The sequence below is a fragment of the Tinamus guttatus genome, unplaced genomic scaffold (genome assembly GCF_059628265.1).
Source record: "Tinamus guttatus ecotype Peru unplaced genomic scaffold, ASM5962826v1 Tinamus_guttatus_pri_ptg000639l, whole genome shotgun sequence".
NCBI classification, from domain to species: Eukaryota; Metazoa; Chordata; class Aves; order Tinamiformes; family Tinamidae; genus Tinamus; species Tinamus guttatus.
Window position 1 is genome coordinate 2,801,729 of NW_028289173.1, and position 19,243 is coordinate 2,820,971.

Genomic DNA, 19,243 nt, shown 5'->3' on the forward strand with positions numbered 1-19,243 from the left:
GCTTTTAAAACCCTCATTCTACTGTGTGTTAGAGACACCACTCACATACCTACCCCCACACTGTTTTAAATTATTGATAGCAGTTTTGCTGCGCTTACACTTTCGTGTTCCGAGTGGCATCCCTGTGCAAATGCATCGTGTCCCTGAGCGCTGCACTGGGGCAGGTGCTGTCTGAGCAGCGCATGCAGCGCCCGGCTGAGCAGGTGACGGGCTCAGTGCTGATGGGGAGAGCACCGCAAGCAGCACGGGAATCCGGGAAACACAAAGCCAGTTCACTCTTTGGAGGCTACTGGCAGGCTACGCTGCACCTGCAGCCACAGGCTTCATCTGCACAGCAGGGAAACAAGTTAGGTGCTGTAAGCATAATTCGATGGGTGACGAGGAGGAAAGAAACAAAGCTGCCTGTCACGACGCTTCCTTTGCCGTGGCCGTGGCGAGCCTTGCAGCCCAGCCCTGTGCACTACCGTGCCCCTTGCAGCTCGCGCTGGCTGACGCGCAGCAGCCGGTACAGCTCGGGGAGCCCCGCGGCGGCCCCGCGCGCCGGCTCCGCGCACTCGCGCACGGCCTGCTGCAGCTGCAGCCGCAGCGGGAAGGGAAGCGCCGGCCCTCTGAGACTGGGAGAAAACCAGCGGCGGAATATTTTGTCACAGATGACCTGAGGAAAGGAAAAAGAGCATGTTGTTGGCCTTTAGGAAGTGGAACTAATGCCTTGCTGCTCCTCTGGGGCTGTAGCAAGGTATCCTGCATCAGCAGAGTCCAAAGTGCCTGCGGCCATTCTAAGAACACGATACAGAAGAGGCACTTGTACCACGGCGCTCTCTAGCTGAGCACTCCCCCTTTGCTGCAAGTGGTGAAGGCGAGGGAAGGGGAGAACCGGGCAAAAGGCAGCTGGGCTGTGTCCCCCAGCCTTTCTGCATGTCTGCAGCGCTACTTAGGTGGGTTACATCCCACCTCCTGCCACCACATCTGCATGCAACTTAGGTAGGGTGAAGAAGAACCCCCCAGTTTGCAGGTAGACAGCCCTGACTTTGCCATGAGTAGTGACAGGAATTATAACTAACCCCCTTCCACTCTCCATGCCAGTGGATTGGCATGGAAATAAGGCAAATAAGTGCTAGAGAATATCAAGATCTGTCTGCATGCCCTGAGATGGGATTTCTGAATGAGAATGGCAGTTATGTGGCCACATTTGGAAAGGAGTCTATCTTCCCTCGGTGTTCTAGTGCATAACACACCTTTTGTTGTCAATGTGATTTTAAAAGAAATTGATGCATAAAGCAGCTGTGTCTACTCACTTGCAAGTTGTTATTGGCTCTCTGTGCTCCACATTTTCTGATTTTCAGATCACATTTTGAAAAGCAATCAAAAAAATTGCAATCTTCATCTGATGTACAGTTCTGTTCAAGGATGTCCTTCATTTTGGGTTCAAAAAAGGCCATATCCACATCAATGGCTACAACCTGTGGATCAAAACAACTTATCAAGCCTGGCACAGCACATACTCTGGGATAGCAAACATTCCTTCGCTATTTTCTCTTGGAAATGCTGTGCTGAGAGCATCTGCCAATACAGAACTGGGATCACAGTGCAAGGGCTTTCTTGTGCTTAACTGAGCAGCAGCAGTCATATGAATAGCACTTTTTAATCAAAAACAAACAATGCTTAAGACCCCAAGAAAGGCAAAATTATTTATGTACAATCCCTGGAGTCAATTGGATTGATTCCTCTTAAACCAGGACTAAAAAGTTTGAGGACTTGTTGTATTTTATGCAGATGGCAACTCAACCTTTTAATTATATGACAGTCAAGAATTATCCGGGGGCCAGAATGATTTCACAATCTGCCTCTTAGCCTGGCTGTTGGTCACCCTGACTTTAATGCTACGGCGAGGAGCAGTGTGACATGCACAGCTTTCTGCACCTGGCACGGGCTGCCCCGATCCTGTCATTTCATTCAGTGGATCTGCATCTGCGCAGCTGCAGAAATAACTCCCTGAGGTTGTTTAAGTCGGGACTGGCTTTGTCCGCTCCTGTTGGCTGCAGCTTTCTTCATTTAGCATGCATGGTTCTTACTCCACTTGCCCAAAAGCAAGTCCCTAGCAGGGTTCAGTCAGCAGTTGGTCTCAGCCAATGAGTGAGGACTGAAGAGACAAATCACTTTTTTTGTCCTGGTATAAGCTCACAAAATACTGCAGGAGCGGCACTGCAGAGCTGTGCTGGATTCAAAACTGTTCTGTGAATGAAGGGCTATAGTCTCAGTTTCTATCAATGTCACTCCACCCATGGACACTCAAAGAAATCACAGAAATAAACAGGGAAAGAAAGGAAGAGAATGATATGCTGGCAGTTGCTTGATGTGAGAAAAACAGGATGAACAAAATGAAAATCACCCTTCAGCTCTATGAATGCAGCAATCAATGCCTGGTGCTTGGCATTTAATAGCCTGAACCTTGACTCTGCCGCAGCTAAGGTAAATTTGCATGGAGGGAAATGTTTGGGGTCTGAGCAAAGCAGATTTACTTGAGCTCAAGTGATATTCTCGTGTTTAACATTCAGCGTCTCAAATAACTTGGGAAGCTGAACTGCATGGCTGGAGCAGCAACTGGATGAACCCCAGGAACTAAAGATGTCTGGCCTGGTAGAAGGCCAAGCAAAACTTCTTTAGGCAAAGGAGAAAACAGGGTTTAATCTTTATTTTGTTTTGCTCTCCCTTGTCCAGGGAAAATCGTAAAGTGATGAAGCATAGCTTAAAAACTCAAGTATTTTTAAACTTCTTGGAGAGCATGATCATCATCATGTAGCCTGGGAAATTTCACACATTTGGACAAGCAATTTTTTTTTTCTTTCTTTCTTTCCTGAAGATTTCTGCAGTTTTGCTGATAAATTCTTTGGAGACCCTTGTGTCTGCCCTTGGTGTATTTGGGGCAAGAGCAGGGTGAGCAGACAGTAAAAGGGATGTGGCATTCCCCAAGACCCTGATCATTAACACCCTGGTTAATGTCTCTGCTGACACTGGGCACCTTTGAGGCTCTGTTCTGCTACACAGAACAGCCCTGGCTTTTAAACTTGCAGCCGCCAAAGGGGCCAGGGGCTTCACTGCAGATCGCAAAAACGTGCACAAAAATGCGCAGGCGCCCAGCCAGGCTCTATAAGGATAGAATAGAATTCACAGAATTCATAGAATGCTTAAGGTCAGAAGGAACCTCTAGAGATCATCTAGTCCAACCCCCCTGCACATGCAGGGTCACCTAGAGCACGTGGCACAGGACTGCGTCCAAGCGGGTTTGGAAGATCTCCAGAGAAGGAGACTCCACAACCCCACTGGGCAGTCTGTAAATGCAGGATGCAGCTGAGTGATAGTCCAGCTGTAATTGATAACCTGTAACTGAACGGTTTAGCCAGCTTTGTTATAGTGGTAAACAACAATGGAGGGGTATGAAGTCCTGAGGAAGGAAACAATTTTACTCCTGATTTAATATAAAGTTCATGTTAAAGGTGCCGTAACCTCTCTGATTCTCCCTGAGGTGCTGTTAAAAGAGGAATCACCCCTGGAATAAGCATCTCCACCCAGGTTTCCTCCCAGCTCTGCCCCTTCCACGGCCCCATAGCGGCTTCACGTTCCCCCAGGTGACCTGTGACAGCAGCAGGAGCAGCACTGGAGGCTGCGGTGAGAGTCGGAGGTAGCCTCACCATTCAGAGAAGTGCATGGGAGTGAGAGAAGGGAGACTGCCCTCGTCCTGTCTCTGTTAGGGAACTGACTGGAAAACAGCCGAGAGTTTTTACTTCCTGTTCTCCATCCATCTTCACTCATCAGAAGCAGTATTTATTTCCTCCTTCCTTCTTCTGAATGTGTAGCTCCTGTCTGCCCACCTCATGCAGGGATAGCAGGAGGCACATCACCTCATGTCTGCAAGGTACAGCCAGAACACCCAGGAGGGAGAGAGGTAGCATCTCACATTTTTCTGTCATTAATTCTCCTAGAAAACACTGAAGTAAAATGTTTTCCTGCTCCATGGGGTGTCTGCAGTCCCTGCAGACCTAGACGTCACAGGAGGATCCTGGAGAACTGCTCCTCACTAAAAGGATTTGTGAGGGAAGATGCACCCAACTCTTTCTCTTCTAAATGCCATCTCCTCTGAGTAGGTAGTAGAACAGATGCTCTAATGTGTGCTCAGCCATGTCCAGTAATAGCCTTGTGTGACTAAGGTAAGTGAAGCCTGTCCTGAAGAACCTCTGCCATATCTTGATCTCTACAACTCCCTGAAAGCAGAGTGTCGATCTCTTCTCCAGAATAACTACAGATAGGACAAGAGGAAATGACCTCAAGTTGCACCAGGGCAGGTCCAGGTTAGATATTAGGAAGAATTTCTACACGGAAAGAGTGGTGAAGCATTAGAGCAGGCTGCCCAGGGAAGTGGTGGAATCACCATCCCTCGCAGTGTTCAAGAAACATGTGGATGAGGCACTTAGGACATGGGTTAGCAGATAGAGTGTCGAAGGGTTTACAGTTGGACTTGATAATCTTGAAGGTCTTTTCCAACCATAGTGAATCTGTGATTCTGTGATCTCATGCTGCCTGAACACTGCTGTGCCTTTTCTGCTATCTTTGCTACAGTTCCCCACCCATTCCCTGCTCTCCTGCTGCACTGCACCTGAATAAACAATGTTAAGTGAGTGGACGGGTGAGGGGGAAGCACATTAATTGCTTTTAATGACTACGTGTTTAGGTGAGATTTGTCCAGGACTCTAAAGGTACAAATACTATATTAACACTCAGTGAGTAGCAATTATTATTCAAGTTCCTGGAGATATTTTATGTTCACTCACAGTGCACAAACTCCACTGATGTCGTTGCAAATTGTGAGTCTGATTCAAATGCTTATTGCACAGTGCCTCCAGTCCATACACAGAATTCCCACTGCAATCAGTGGAATTCCTCTCTGCAGAGTGAATGCAGGATATATTCAGCAATACAGTGGTGGACCATATTACTATTTAAAAATATTAAATTTGGGGAGACAGCTGTACAATGAAAAGTCAAACAGTACTAGTACCAGCGAGTTTTATGTCTTTGTCCTTTAATGATTTCCAGACCAAATTTGCTCAGCACTAAAGCAGAAAGATGTGTGTGTTCTCTGTGTGTGTGAGTCCCCTCGTGTCAAACCAGAGAATTTAGCTTTAGCTTCGAAATTCGAAGTTTTTCCTTTCAGCCTCCCTACTGGAAATAATCGCTGTGGCTCATGGACAGCTTCTGAGATCTCCTTGCCCTTGGAGCCACTCTTTGCCAGATCCAATGGACCCTGTTGGTCTCAGTGCATTTGAGCAGGGAAACAATTCAGAAGGGAATAAACAGCTCCTCTTAATGCAAGCAGCAGGACCCAGCACTCTGAACTGTCACTGCAGATATTACAAAGGGGAAAAGCAACAAAACTCGCATGCCACTTTTAAGAGAGTTGGTTTTGCAAGAACTTGGCCAAGATCTCTGTGAGGAAGAAAGAATGATTTTTACACAGCCACTTTTCAGACTAGAATTTGACCAGATTACTGCAACACACCCAACTTACCGTGAGGTCTTGCCTGATAGCAAAATTTTCTGGTTTGATGTCACACAAGTGCAGTCGATGAGAGAAATCATTGTCAAAATGCTGCACCATATCCAGAAAGCTGAGTGCAATGTCGATGATGGCTCTCCCCCTGCTTTGGCTGCCAGCAAGGGAGGGACCAACCACATTTTCCAAGGGAAAAAGAGTTTTGTGCCAGGCATGTCCAGCTGTGAGATACTCCACAGCATAGAAATGTCCGCAGGAGCCAATAATGCGTAGCACGTGTTTGCTGAAGTCTTGCAGTACACTGAAGTAGATATACTCTTCCTGCTGGAGCAAGGACCACATGCTGGCCACCTGTGCTTTCCAGTGTGGCCCCTTCCTCCTCGTCCACAGGGGCCCCATGGTGTTGTTAGATAGCTCTAGCCCCAGGACATTTTTGACTTCCAGGGCTACCATCAGCAGAAGCTCTGTTTCAGGAATGTCCTGTGTCTCCATCTCCTCTAGCATACTGAGGTGCTGGTAGCTAGAGAAGATTTCCTTTTTGGATTTCAGGATGATGGGCTGGCCTCTCCAGTCAGCCTGGATGACCTTCTTACCTCTGTCATAGTACAGGCAGTGTTTGTATACCAGCTTCTGTGCCACGCACAAGTCTTCACAGAGGTCACCAGTCAGGGCTCCACTGCTGTAGTCCAGACACTAGAACAAAGAACAGAGTGTTCATAGCAGGACCACATGCCCCTGTACCACTTAGAAGAACCTCAGAGAAGCAGCAACAGCTCAGAGCTCAGAAGGGTCTCGCTGCGGCTGTGGGACCACAAGTACTCACCTTCCACAGCTGCCACCAGATACAGCGTGGGTTTTGTTGTTGTTATTTGCTATTCAGAATGTTCTAAGTTCCACAGGAACTTAAGGAAAAAAATTTTAACAGTGAGGGTGACAGAGCACTGGAACAGGCTGCCCAGAGAGGTTGTGGAGTCTCCTTCTCTGGAGATCTTCAAAACCCGTTTGGATGCCACCCTATGCCACGTGCTTTAGGTGACCCTGCGTATGCAGGGGTGTTGGACTAGATGATGTCTAGAGATCCCTTCCAACCCTAAGCATTCTATGATTCTAGAGATCCAGGGAGAGTCTCACTTCACAACATGGATTTTGGGGATTGCACAAGGATCTTTTTTTTTCTTGGGCAAGGAAGTGAATTAGGTGACCTGCTACTCTCAAGTTCTTGCCCCCGCCTGGATGCAACCCTGTGGCACATGCTCTAGGTGTCCCTACTGGAGCAGGGGGCTTGGACTAGATGACGCCTAGGGGGCCCTTCCAACCTCAGCCATTTCGTGATTCTCTCATAGGAGTTTGGGGGACGAGGCTTTCCATACACTTTGCTGCACAGAGATTCTGGTGTGCCATGCTTTAGAGCACAGGGGATAACTTCCAGTGCAAGTCAGAACCTTCCTAGGAGGTTCAGAGCAGTGTAACTTACCTCCCACTTAAACTCAAGGATACCTGGATTGCCGAATACCTCAGCAATCTCTGTATTTCCACCTTACACTCAGCATGCCCTCAATGAAGCACGAAGAAGCTCCTTCTCCACAAGTGGTAAACAGAGAGCTTGCACTCAAGGCACTTTGGGTCAAGAACTTTCAGAACTTTTAAACTTAAATTCTGTAGGACAACATGACATTTCTAGGTTATATATATACATATATATATACTTACCAGAAGCTCCGTGGCATTTTAATATCAAGTGTATAAAGAGTTAATCTTTTAATTGAAAAAAAAAAAAAAAAGCTGTCCATGGAAACATGGGAACTACTGCTTCATAGTTTAGTGGTCACTGTAAATTCGTAAAAGAACTACAAAGATTTCCCCACCAATCCTTCCAATCCTTCCCACCCGTAATTATTTCCATACCATCTCTTCCAAACTGTAGGCAGTTGATATATTCCTGTGGGCATTCAGAAGTGCAGCTGCAGGGACTGCTCTGGACAAATCAGTAAAGAGGATGATCAGAGGTCTCGGGCGGATGGGGAATAGACTGTGGCGGAGGAGAAAGCCAAACACCTGGGAGGCAGCTTGACAGCATCAGCCTTCTTCTCAATTGCTTTCTGGCACTTGCATTTTTATTTAAACAAGTTGGCAGCTCCCTCTGCTTGTGGGATACTTGCAATGGCTGCTTGGCCCCACCTCATTTGTAACTTGCTGTTACAGGCACAGCAAGCACAAACATAGAGATTCGAGGGATGTATTTTGTTAATATAGCCCCTGAGGTGTGCAACAAGGAAATGCTTTCTGATGCCAGGTAATACTCGGAGTTCAACCTTAAGAAAGACTTTGGGGATGGGTGCTGGATTCAATCTAAAATTTGGGAATGGTGCAGGAAATGGCGATAAATTGGTTAAAATATCTCACAGAGAGCAGTTCAGAGACGCAAAATATGAAAGCTTCAAAGCTGTTGTAGTCCCAAGGAAAATGGTCAGTGCCAGCATGGGGACCAGGGCTGGCCAACGCTGACATGTTCAGTGTGACTCCGAGTCCAAGGTCACACACACATCTGCATCCACAGGCACATCAGGAGGGTAAAGCGAGTTCCCTGGGCTGACCAGGCTTCAGAAAGAAACATGAGATTCTGAATGGAAGTACTTCTTACCACCTAGTGCTCTATTAGAAAGAAGATATTGAAGAGAAGAAATTGTGGGGGAGGTTGTTTCAGAGCTTAAGTACAATCAGATTTAAATTCATTACTTTCTGGCTATGAAGGCGACAACTTCAAGCAGAAGTTATTCTGCTGCATTAAGATCTCAGGATGTCTCAGCCCTGTAACTGCATCGACAACGGCGAATTCTTGCCCCTGTGGATGACTTCACTGTGGTCCATTATGGACCACGTTCTCTCACAGGAGGCTTCTTCCACCTAGTGCCCAGAAAACATGCAATCGAACATGAGAATATCTTGTGTTGCCATCATGATGTTCTTAATGGCCTTAGTGACAAAAAGTAGCTGCAGAAAAAATAAATCGTCTCAATTTTGTTTCCCAAAGGAGCTGAGTCAATATTGAACCTGCTAAAGGATATATTTAGAGCTGCCTGCTGTTCCATTTGAACCAGAAAATCTTTGATTATTAACTTAATATCTGACAAACACAGAGTCTCCAAATCTGATTCTTCTTTACTGAAATTGCACCATTTTTTGGAAACTGTCATCTGTGAAATGGAAGTCAACCAAGAAGATCTTTGTATCACAATGATGAAAGGCAAATTAAACTTCAATAAGCGACATTTCCTCCTGCTCACAGATGCAAGTAAAAATTTCAAAATGCTTCATTAAATAATATTAATAAAAATAATATTTTGAGTAATTCAAAAATTCCTCTGCTCACAGAAGTTTGACTGGCTTTAAAAAACTTTGTTGTTGTTGTTTTGTTTATTAAAACCTGGAAATTGAGCAAAGCCTAATTTCAACTTTACCTCCTCAGCTGATCAGCCCACAGTGTCCCAATTTTTACTGTTTTATGCTTTGCCTAACACACTGAGTAAGCTTAGCTTGTCAACCCTCTCTGTATAACCCCTACATTGCAGTCCCCAGATCATCTGCATTTTTGTTCCTTCCCCTCTTCTCTTCATTTCTCCCTGAACAATTTCAGAAGCATCAGAGACATCAGAAGTCGATGCTGGTTCCAATGCTGCCAAACCAGGCAGCATCTGTCCCCTGACTCTTCTTGAATTCATTCAGAAGTTGAATTACCCTTTGAGGTGCTGCCTGCACCGGTAGTTCATGGGGAAGGAATTATTTGACCCCTTTGTCCTTCCCAAAATTATACCATATTTCAAGGCAGTTTGCCATCTACTTGGCATAGCTTGTAGTCTTTGTTCCCCAACCTATCAGCTTGCATTTTACTGTATTAATTCACATTTTTTGTGGACTGAAACCCTCTCACTAGGTGAATCAGATTACCCTGCAATGAAAAGATAGTCTCTTTGTTATTTTCTAACCCAGCAACCTTTGCATTAACTGCACACTTTACCGGGTACAATTTTGCATCACCAGGGCTACCAATAGAATGAAGAATCAGTTCCCCAAAGAAGTCTTCTAGCAATGGCCCTTCACACCAACATCTCCATATTATGGTTGCACTTTAAGGTCAGACAATGAAAGACTTTTAAATCTACCTAATGCCTGTGCCCTTCTAATGCCACTAACTGCCAGGTCTTTTAAACCAAAATATGAATGTGATACTAAGCTAAATGTCTTACGGAAAAGCAGCTACACCACAATAAAAATTCAAACAGAAGAATGATTTGGATTCAGTCATCTGTTTCTGTTTAAATTTCACTACATTATTTTTAAAGTCCTTAGTACACTTACCAAGACAAATTTGAAAGGCTGGCTATGTTTAAATTCATATAGAAGTGCCTAGTTAAGGTTTATCTCCATTACATTTGTTTACTCTACTGCTCTGTGTGAGGGTCAGGCCAGAGACTGAGTCCTGCCTTGTTGTGAAGTATTTCTCCAATGTAAATGCAACACTGATCAAGGTTTGAGAAAGCTTCAAAATGAAGGTTTTACTCTGGAGAATACAGAAAGTGATCATGATGTGATTTAGTGTGGTTAAAGTAAATGAAAATGAGACTGGTATAGGGAAACACTAGGGTCTTCTGGAGAACTGAAGTTCACCTCTGCAAAATGCCCAGCGGTACTTGGCTTCCCTAGTGTAGATATATCTTCTGCATAGAGGTACGTACTCTAGGAGAAAGAAAATACCCCTTATACATGCACCGTATGGAAGAGTATATAACCATGCAATTTTCACTCACTTGCCTAAAAATGTTTGTCTTCATCCTCTCTCCTACTGGAAATATTGTAGATGGCTAGGGAAAGTTTTTCTTGGAAGTTGGGTTCTGCTTTATAAAACATTTCAGGTTCAAGCTATCTGATTATTCTGTAGATGGGTTGTACTTGCTATCACAGTGAAATCCAAATAGTGCTCAGAAGATGCATAAAGAAGCTTTTACCAGGGTGATGAAGAAACACTCCTTTTCTAATACTTCCATGGGAATAACAATCCCAGTACATGTCATCGGGGAAAGCTGTTGCTTGCAAACTTTACCATTGGGATTGCAGACTCACCCTTGGGGTCAAAAAACCACAGCATTTTCAGCTGCTGTACCTTGGAGGAAGGTTGTGAACTGAACCTTCAGACCCCGCCACAGTCAACACACTGACAGGGACAGGTTTCCACTCTCATGCCTGAAAGCTATCCCCACTTGGGCTTCTGCTTTCTAAAGCGAAGGGCAGCCACATATCTCTCCCCATCGCTTTACCCATGGTCACTGTGATGGCAAAGGACGGGGCTCCGTCCTCTCCGGGGTGCCTTGAAGCTCCACATTTCTGTGCTCTTCCTAGCAACACGCAGCTCACTCTTTCTGCAGTAGCCCTGAGCTCGGCAGCGCTCGGCTTCTGAGCTAACCGTCGGGGGAAAAGCAAAGCGAACCTCACCGCCGTTTATAGCGTGCGCTGTCAGGGCTGCTGGCTATAATTAATCTTCCTTTATTATGCAGAATTTAGGAAATTTATGGGCAGCAGCAGCTCGCTATTGTAACAATTGTTAGAATCGTTCCTTGGTCTTTCTGCTTAAAATCTTCATTAAACAACAAAAAGTGCTCGCCCATGTTGTTCCTCTTGTCAAAGTACTGAAATTGCCTTTTCCTACATCATTCTAAACCACTTGATATTTTTTTCTCCTTGCCTTTGGACAGGTTTTAATGATTGTTCCCCAACCCTTCCTTGGACTTTGAATAACCGCACTTTGAGCGCCAGCCCCCAACTCTTAGCAGACATAAAGGACACGCTCTAAGCGGCGCAGCCTTTCTTGAGGGTTTTATTATTACTTTCACACACACAAAAGGGGATCCTTTCGGGGTGAAGCAGCGCGGCGCGGCGGCTCTGTCCCCTCGGCCGGCTGTCCGCGCGGGGCGCGGGGCGCAGCCGCCCGAGGCGGGCGGCGCGCGGCGCTAACGGCCGTAACGGCCGTAACGGCCGCGCCGCGGCGGGGCACCTACCAGCCTGGCCAGGATGCGGCGGCTCCGCCGGTCCGTGCAGCGCTCGGAGAAGCCGCCGGCGCGCAGCAGCAGCAGCAGCAGCAGGGCGCCGAGCAGCAGCGCGGCGGCCGCGCCGCACAGCAGCGCGCGGGGCACGCGGCGCCGCCGCAGCCGCGGGCGCAGCCGCTGGCAGCCGGGCATGGCCCGCGGGGCCGGGGCCGCCGCGCCGCGCGCCTCAGCCGCGCGCGGGGGGCGGCCGCCGCCGCCGCGCTGCCGCCCTCCTCCTCCACACGCACTTGTCCCGCTCCATGCCGGCCTCCTCGGGCCGAGCCGGGCCCGCGCTCCGCCGCTGGGTATAAGCCGTTAGTTCCGTCGCCTTTTGTCCGCTCTCCGCGGTGCCCCCTGACACGCTCCGCCGAGGCGCTCGTTGCTTGGCAGCTCCTGGCCCCGCGTCCCTTCTCCCCCCGCTCCGCCTTCTTTCGCCGCTAAGTTTCGCGCGCGGGAGTGAAAGGGCGTTTGAAGGCTCCGCTCTGGGAAACCCCTGCAGGAGGCTGCTGCCTGGCGATGCACGGCTCCTTCGCGAGGAAGGAGACAAAAAGCCGTTTATTCACGGATAATTTGTGCAGTTTTCTCTTCCCGGAGCTTTGGTGCCAACAGGAGAAAGAGAGAGAAGCGTCCCTGCTTTCTGGGGACTGAAGAGCTCCATGAGCAAATGTGCTCCCTCTCTAACGTGTTCGATTTTATGAGTGTTTCCAAGGGGCTAAAACACATGTTGGAGATTTGCTCCTTCGTAGGAAGATCCTGACAACCTTTCCTCAGCCCAGTGCAGACACTCGCTGTGTCCGGTTAGGGCACCACGTTCCCTTCTTTCCCCCTTGATTTCCCTCTTTCCTCCTTCATTCCCACTCACCTCGCCTCGCCTCTCACCCTGCATTCCCACTCACCTCACCTGCTGCGTGAGGTTCAGTGCTGGAGAGCTGGCTTCAGGGATGTGTCTACCATCGTGTCCAGCTTCATCATGAGAAATCTCTCCCCGTAAAAATGATTAAAGGGAAAGGTGCATCTATTGACAGCTTCAGCGTTACCTCTCAGGGCAGCAAGGTGAGAACACAGCTGCGCCCAGCTCTCTGCTTTCTTCATCTTCTGCAGGATTAGTGCAGTTCTCCCCTACATGGCAGAGTAGTGCTTGAAGTATGTTTTCTAAGCGTGTAACGGACCAAAAGGAAATGGAAAGATAAAAGCATTACTGAAAATACTGTAGTTTTCTAGAGCCTGGCAGTGGAGAGGGCAATGTCGTAAATAAAAGCAAAAACTTTCAGCTCTTGAGAGTCCCAGAGGCAGAATCATCACTAGCCACATCTGTTGTGTGTTTTGCTCCCTCTCTCTGCCTTCCCTTTTCTTCACCTGTAGTGACGGCCTGTGGCCATCCTTTTTATGCTTTTTTTCCTTTTTCTCATTTCTGGCCCTTTTACCTGTACAAAGCTTTCTTTCTAGTCTGAGGAGCTGGGGGACACGAGGATTTTAGTGGGAACGTAGCCCATAGGAGAGGCTGTCTAGCAACTAAGAACAGTAGCCTCTAATCCCCTGCTCACCCACCCTTGCACAAATGCTTTCGGAAGCTGCCTCTCCCCAGTTTGCAGTGCTCATCTCGACATTCCTAAGGTAGTAGGTAGGGAAGAGCAAGAGGAGCAGTTATGTGGACATGCCCATGGAGGAGGTGTGGATATGGTCGCCCATCCCCAGCTGCTGCCACTGCAGGTCTGCCAGAGCAACCTCAGGAAAAGGCAGGAGCGGGAGGGAGGAAGCTCTGAGGGAAGCTCATGAAATAGGAGCATGGACAGCAGGAGAAACTCAGGCGTCAAAGTGCCTCCCTACGGACTGTCTGTCTAACAGTTAAGGCACTAGCAGAGCAGCACGTATTTTTTACACATTATTTCTTAAAATCTGGATCTTGACCTCTCTCCTCCAAAGAATATGAGGTATAATTACACATCTGTAAAGTTCTGCACATGCGCCGTTTCTGCTTTAGCTACAGTTCTGAAAACATCTCCTACTTACTCCTAACTTTGGGCTAGGGACAAAGCAAGGCAGCTTCGGGTCTGGTTGGGTGGCATAGCTGAGCTAATCTAAATAACCAGTAACTACTACTAAATAGTAAATAGTAGCATTTAAATGCTGCTCAGAGGCACCCTTGTCCCCTCTTCTTCTCCTCCCCATTTCCCTCCGCGCAGTCTGGTCCCCTCGTACTGAAGATGTGTCCTGCTGTCTCATCAGCGGGCTCGGCTCACAGAGAGGGCAGGTCATTGTTCACTCTTTCTTTGCTGAATTAGTCTTCAGACAGGCTAGAAAGTCAGAGTGTCCCAACATACAGCAGGACACGCTGCTAACGCTGTCGCAGAGCTCAGCTGTATCACATGTCTGTGCCTTAAGGATGCAATTTGATGTTACAGATAAGGTGATCTACAGACGGAAACATTCCTGGCCCCATTTTCAGCCCAGCATATGTCTGCATGGCTTCCTTCACGACAACTCTAGTAATCATATAGCCACAGTGTGACCCACTTCAACTCTCTGATGCGGCAGAAAACTCCCTCTGCAGCAATGATCTTTCAGCCACCCGAAGTGACTCACCTTGTGGCTGTGCATCACTGCATCTGGCTTAAACTGCATTCGGGGTATGTAAGGAGCCCACGTCAGCCCCTTCAGTCTGCAAACAGTTGCTGCTGGCAGCAAGTACAGTTCCACCTTTTGCATGCAGGTGCCTGCTGCTTCGAAACTAGGGAATTTCTGATAGGCAGGAAGAGACTATGAAAGAGTAACAGCTAGAAAAGTACTAAGTGAAAGCAAGCTAATGAATAAATACAAGTTACATGACACACACGGTTATCCTTATTTTATGCTAAATCCCCCAGGAGGCAGTGACACAAGGAATAAAGCCTTGTCTTTCCAAAAGACTTCTGTATGGCATGCAGAGTTTGCATAGAGCTTCCCAGCCTCTGAAGTCTCAAAGATCCTGTTCATTTTGCTGGGAGCGTGTCTGGGTGTGTGTGTACACACGTACCTATATATGTGTATGTATAAGGTGTATACATGCACACCTATACATGCACATCTTCAGAACAGAACAAGAGTTAACCCAGAAAGCTTCGATTCAATAAAAGATGCCTTGGGACTAGGGGGCTTTCTACTTTGTAGAGATCAGTAGCCAGCTGTGAAATCCAAATCTAGTTTTAAATTTCCCTAAACTTCAAGGATTTCAGGACCACCGAGTTAACTGCATCTCATCTACTGTGAAATATGAATCAAAGTGTTTCTGTGTGCCATTGCACATTTCCCTAGAAAACCTCTGCATCAGAAACATTTTGTTCCCTGTATATATAAAAATGTGATTCTTTCGCTTTGCATTTCCTTATTCCTAAAGAAAGCTACATTCCTCATTTCATTTTAGCTGAGAATTAAGCTTGATGAAAATTAATTAGAAGACTTTAAATTAAAGCAAGTGGCAAAAAGAGTAGTAAAAATAAACCCAGAATAAATGCATCCTGAATTGCTGAAACCTTTGGATTATTGCTTGGTAAGTGATGAGCACCTGCTCAGGCTCGTGTTGGTCGCTGCGTGAGCCCATGACAAAACGCACCTCCCCGGAGACGGTTCCAAAGCTGGAGGCTTCGCGGGCCGGGAAGCGGCTGCCCTGGCCTGGCCCCGCAGAGCAGCCAAGCCAGGGCCGCGGCAGCCGCAGCGCCGCGAGCCGCTGAGCCCGCGCTCCCGCATCCGCTGCTGCCAGCGGCCGCCTTGGGCAGCCTCAGGTCGTATCAGGCTGAGAGCCCTTGGTTTCCTAATGACTTAATTCATTAGGAGAGTTCAAAACAAAGAAAGCTAAATCAATCAGGATGCCCTGCCACCCAACCTAATGAAATGCAAACCTGGTTCATTAGGAATTATTGTTCTGTTTGGCTGATTTTACCACCTTGTGTCATTAGCTCTGGTTGTCTATGAAAATACAGTACATTACTTTCACAAGGTACAAATAAATCTCCTCTTTTCCCGCTTGAGGCTCAGGAAACTTTCAAGTGTTGTTCAAATATACTTTAAAAATATACTATAACATATAAATATTTCTTTCTGATTTCCTGTGGCGACGTTGAGCGACTGAGAAACATCGCAAGATCTGACGTACATTTGAACATGTCCTTCAGGCAGTGAAATTCTCCTGCGGAGTACTGAGCCTGCAGTGGAATCCAAATGTATTTTCTCATATATGCCATTAATCAAAAAGAAAATGTTTCAAGTAGTAGTCACAGACTTTTTACTGCATCAGTGTGCGGTGAGTTTATTAGGTTGCATTGCAAACCAGAGGCAGAAAAATGGCATAATATAAAAATAGAGTATAGCTTTGTGGATAAGAGAGGAGCCTAGAGTAATTCAATGATTTAAACAAGAGAAAGCATGTGAACAGAAAAAGCTTTCCCATATATATGTGTTCTGAAGAACTTCTAATATATTTTACCCTACTTGCTTCTTACTTTTTGCAGATTTTCCTAGACATAGTTGCCCATCAGAGACAAATAAATCTATTCTCTTCTTTTTCCCTTTACCACATCCCAGATTCCTCACTGCAATTTTCAAGGACAGTTTGTCTTGCTCTTCTTCTCAGATACTGCTTCTAGTTAATCTCTTCATTAACCTCATGCCAACTTTTCACTCTCATTTGGAAACAGTTGCATCTGAGGAACCTAATCAGATACTCAGACGATTGTAGCAAATTCTTGCTTCCTTGTGATGCTTCAGATCAGCTGGAACAATCAAGACGCAAAAGTGCTCTGGAGTTTTTGTCCGTATATCTGAAATGATTCCCAGCCCTGCACTGCCTGGTGCTCCTCTGCCTCAGTCTTTGTCCATCCTTGCTACCAGTCACCAACAGGAAAGAAAATAGCCTAGCTTGAAGATGGAGCTTAATCAGTTTAAAAGTGGAATTGGAAGTGGAATTGGCCCTGCCTGAGACTGAAGAGATTGGATTTGGTGACTTGGGAACAATTTTTCTGACTTATATCACAGAGGTTATTTTCTGATGTAAACATCTGGTGTGTGGCATGTTGTGTATCTGTCCATAATGTATGAAGGGCAGACCAAAGAAAGGAAAATGTTCCTATTCTTTTCCAGTCTTTCTATATGCAGTTTCTAGTCTTTGTACCGAGCTCAGGCCAAATGATCTCATATGAATACTGAATTTGGCTCTTTGTAGCCTCCCTATATGAGATTCTGAAGAAATTCCAGAAATATTTTGAAGTTGCACTAAGGTTATGCAGCAGAGAAAAAAAAAATCTGATAGCTGGACATGGCCTCTTGCATTGTGGTGTTTGCACCAACCTTATAACAGGTAGATTATTTTACACATTAGACCTACGTATTTTGCAGGGCTCCGCAGAGCATTTAGGTTTGTGGTACACTGAAAAGGAAAGGGAATTAAGAGCCATATTTTCTAATCCAATTATTGCATTATGTATTCCAGCGTATCGATTAAGAAGAAGTTTCTTAGGCTTTGATATCATCAGAAAAGTTACCACGTTGTAATAGAGAACAAAAACTGCAAACTCTGATTGTGTCCACTTTAGGAATCTGCGGCATTTCAAGTTCAAAACTGCTATCAGGTAGCCAAGGGCTACCTTTTTATATCTGGTTAGGTCATAGTGTTTACAATGCAAAGGAAGCAGTCTGAGCATTTCCAGAGTTCCAAGCACTGTCTGATCCTAGGAGAGCAAGGAAAAGCAAGCACGGATTCCTGGGTATGGGAAAAGGCATCCTCATTGTAGGCGCAAGAGACCACCAAGTGGATGCTTTAGATATTGCAGACGAAAGGGTTTGTGAGCTAGAAATGCACGAGCATCTTGCTGCTTTTCTCCATTCACATAAGCACAGCTGAATTTACAAATTTACAGCGTGTTTCTTTTTTTTTCTTTTTTTTTTCTTTTGATTAAGGACTGTGTACTTTAGTTCTCTATGTTTTAACAATAAAAATAAAATAAAAAACATGTAGATATCACAGCTGCCATGTCATATCATAGCTCATTCACAGGTAGGTTTGCCCATTTCTTGATTTCTCTTCTATGAATTCAAATCTGAAAATAAAAAAGAAAAAAAATTGAGCAGGATCATGGCTGACTTTGAGCAACAGTCCTGTAGACGTTACTCACTTGCTGTTATTTCCTTGAAGCTGTTCTTTGCAGTTTCGCTGTGAATGAAAAATGGCTGGGCATGGAGCAAGCTGCAAAATGATCTGCTAGTGGGATTCAATTTTCTGTCAGTCTTTGTAGGCAATTAGCTTTTCTCCGGGTAATGCAATGCTACTCTGCATGCACCCACTGTTGTGTGGCACTTGTGTAGGGAACAGTAGCCAACTTGGTCGCTGTACTGCCTTTGACAAGCAGACCGTAATCATGTTCCGTCTAAATATCCCTTGGTGCCAGTGGCTGCCGTGCGCTCCTCCCGAGGAAGGCGCCCGCACGTCCCGCATGGGTGTCAGTGCAGCAGCGCTCTGACAAACCTGCTGCCGCAGGGGAGCTTCCTCCAGAAACCCGCGCGGTTCTGGAGAGGTAAAGGGGTAACGCTACACAGACATCACCAACACCATAGACAAGGAACGCCATGCCTTTGCCCCCCACTGCAAACAGCATTCCTGACCCCTGCGAAGCCTCGGGAGGCGATTCTCATAGTTTATTCCACAGACGTAGACCCTGCACCTCTATTTGCAAAGTACAGCGTTTCCCCACAGAGAAGAAAGGGACACAGAGAATTTGCTTCTCGCCACAGAGGCAAGCTGGCAGGTATAGGCTACTCTGCAGGTGGGCCTTGTAGAAGTTTTAATACTCCTCTCCACCTCTTCCTATGCTATTTTTAAATTGGGTATTGAGTCGACTCGCTTACTCCCCACAGTGAAATGTGATTTCTGGATGTGATCCTCGGAGGGGACAGATCCGCTGAAGGATGGGGATGGGAACCACCGTGCCGGGCACTGCAGAACACTCCTGCGGAGCTCAGCACTGGAGGAAAATCCGTCTGGGGAAGCACTTAAACTCCATTTCCTTTATGAGAGCATGTAACGCCAGCCAAGCCTCTTTAAGATTTCTCTTTCATTTTGGCAAATCAGCAACTTATAAAAGACCGAAATAAAGTCTCCCAACGCTCCTGAATATATTCAAGGAGAAATTGAAAATGACACCTGTTCATGCACACAGCCTGTTCAACAGTTTCAGCCTGTCCTCATGGATAAACTGGGCACAGTGTTGGATGAAAACCTGCGACAAAATGAAGGGTAGATGAGATTAAGTTGCGAAAAGGCTAAAGGTTTGGGCATTTGGGCTATATGGTCATTCCAAAGAGAAATTCTGGACTGAAGCACTCTCCAAGGGCTGTGGTTCTCATCTGCAGTCAGACCACAGCTAGCTGGGCTGTTGACCCTTCACTTTCTTGACTATTATACTTACTTGTTACATGACATGCATCCCATCGCTCTCCTTTGAGCCATTGCCTTGCTTTATTACTGCAGAGTAGCAAGAGAAACAGGCAGCAGCATGAAGTGCTTTAGTGACTGTTAGGCAGAGAATTAACTCCTGAACACATTTTTTTACTCCTTTTAGAGTGCTGGCACAGCTGGCCTAGCCTTTCAGTA

General features: G+C 46.4%; 1 protein-coding gene across 1 annotated transcript; it reads right to left on the reverse strand.

Moving 5' to 3' along the window:
* Positions 1 to 460: 460 nt before the first annotated feature.
* On the reverse strand, positions 461 to 11,778 carry DIPK1C (divergent protein kinase domain 1C). The gene is made up of 4 exons (XM_088535666.1): positions 11,599 to 11,778; positions 5,564 to 6,241; positions 1,296 to 1,460; positions 461 to 655 (listed from the first exon to the last, which is right to left on the reverse strand). Exons 1-4 carry the CDS (start codon positions 11,776 to 11,778, stop codon positions 461 to 463), a joined length of 1,218 nt encoding a protein of 405 aa, XP_088391792.1.
* Between the last annotated feature and the right edge of the window lie 7,465 nt (positions 11,779 to 19,243).

Excerpts from the sequence above, each read along its gene's own strand:
- DIPK1C (XM_088535666.1), bottom strand. The coding sequence starts at position 11,778 with ATGCCCGGCTGCCAGCGGCTGCGCCCGCGGCTGCGGCGGCGCCGCGTG. Across the intron at positions 1,461-5,563 it reads CTATCAGGCAAGACCTCACG|GTTGTAGCCATTGATGTGGA; the intron begins GTAAGTTGGGTG and ends TTTGATCCACAG. Across the intron at positions 656-1,295 it reads GAGCCAATAACAACTTGCAA|GTCATCTGTGACAAAATATT; the intron begins GTGAGTAGACAC and ends TCCTTTCCTCAG.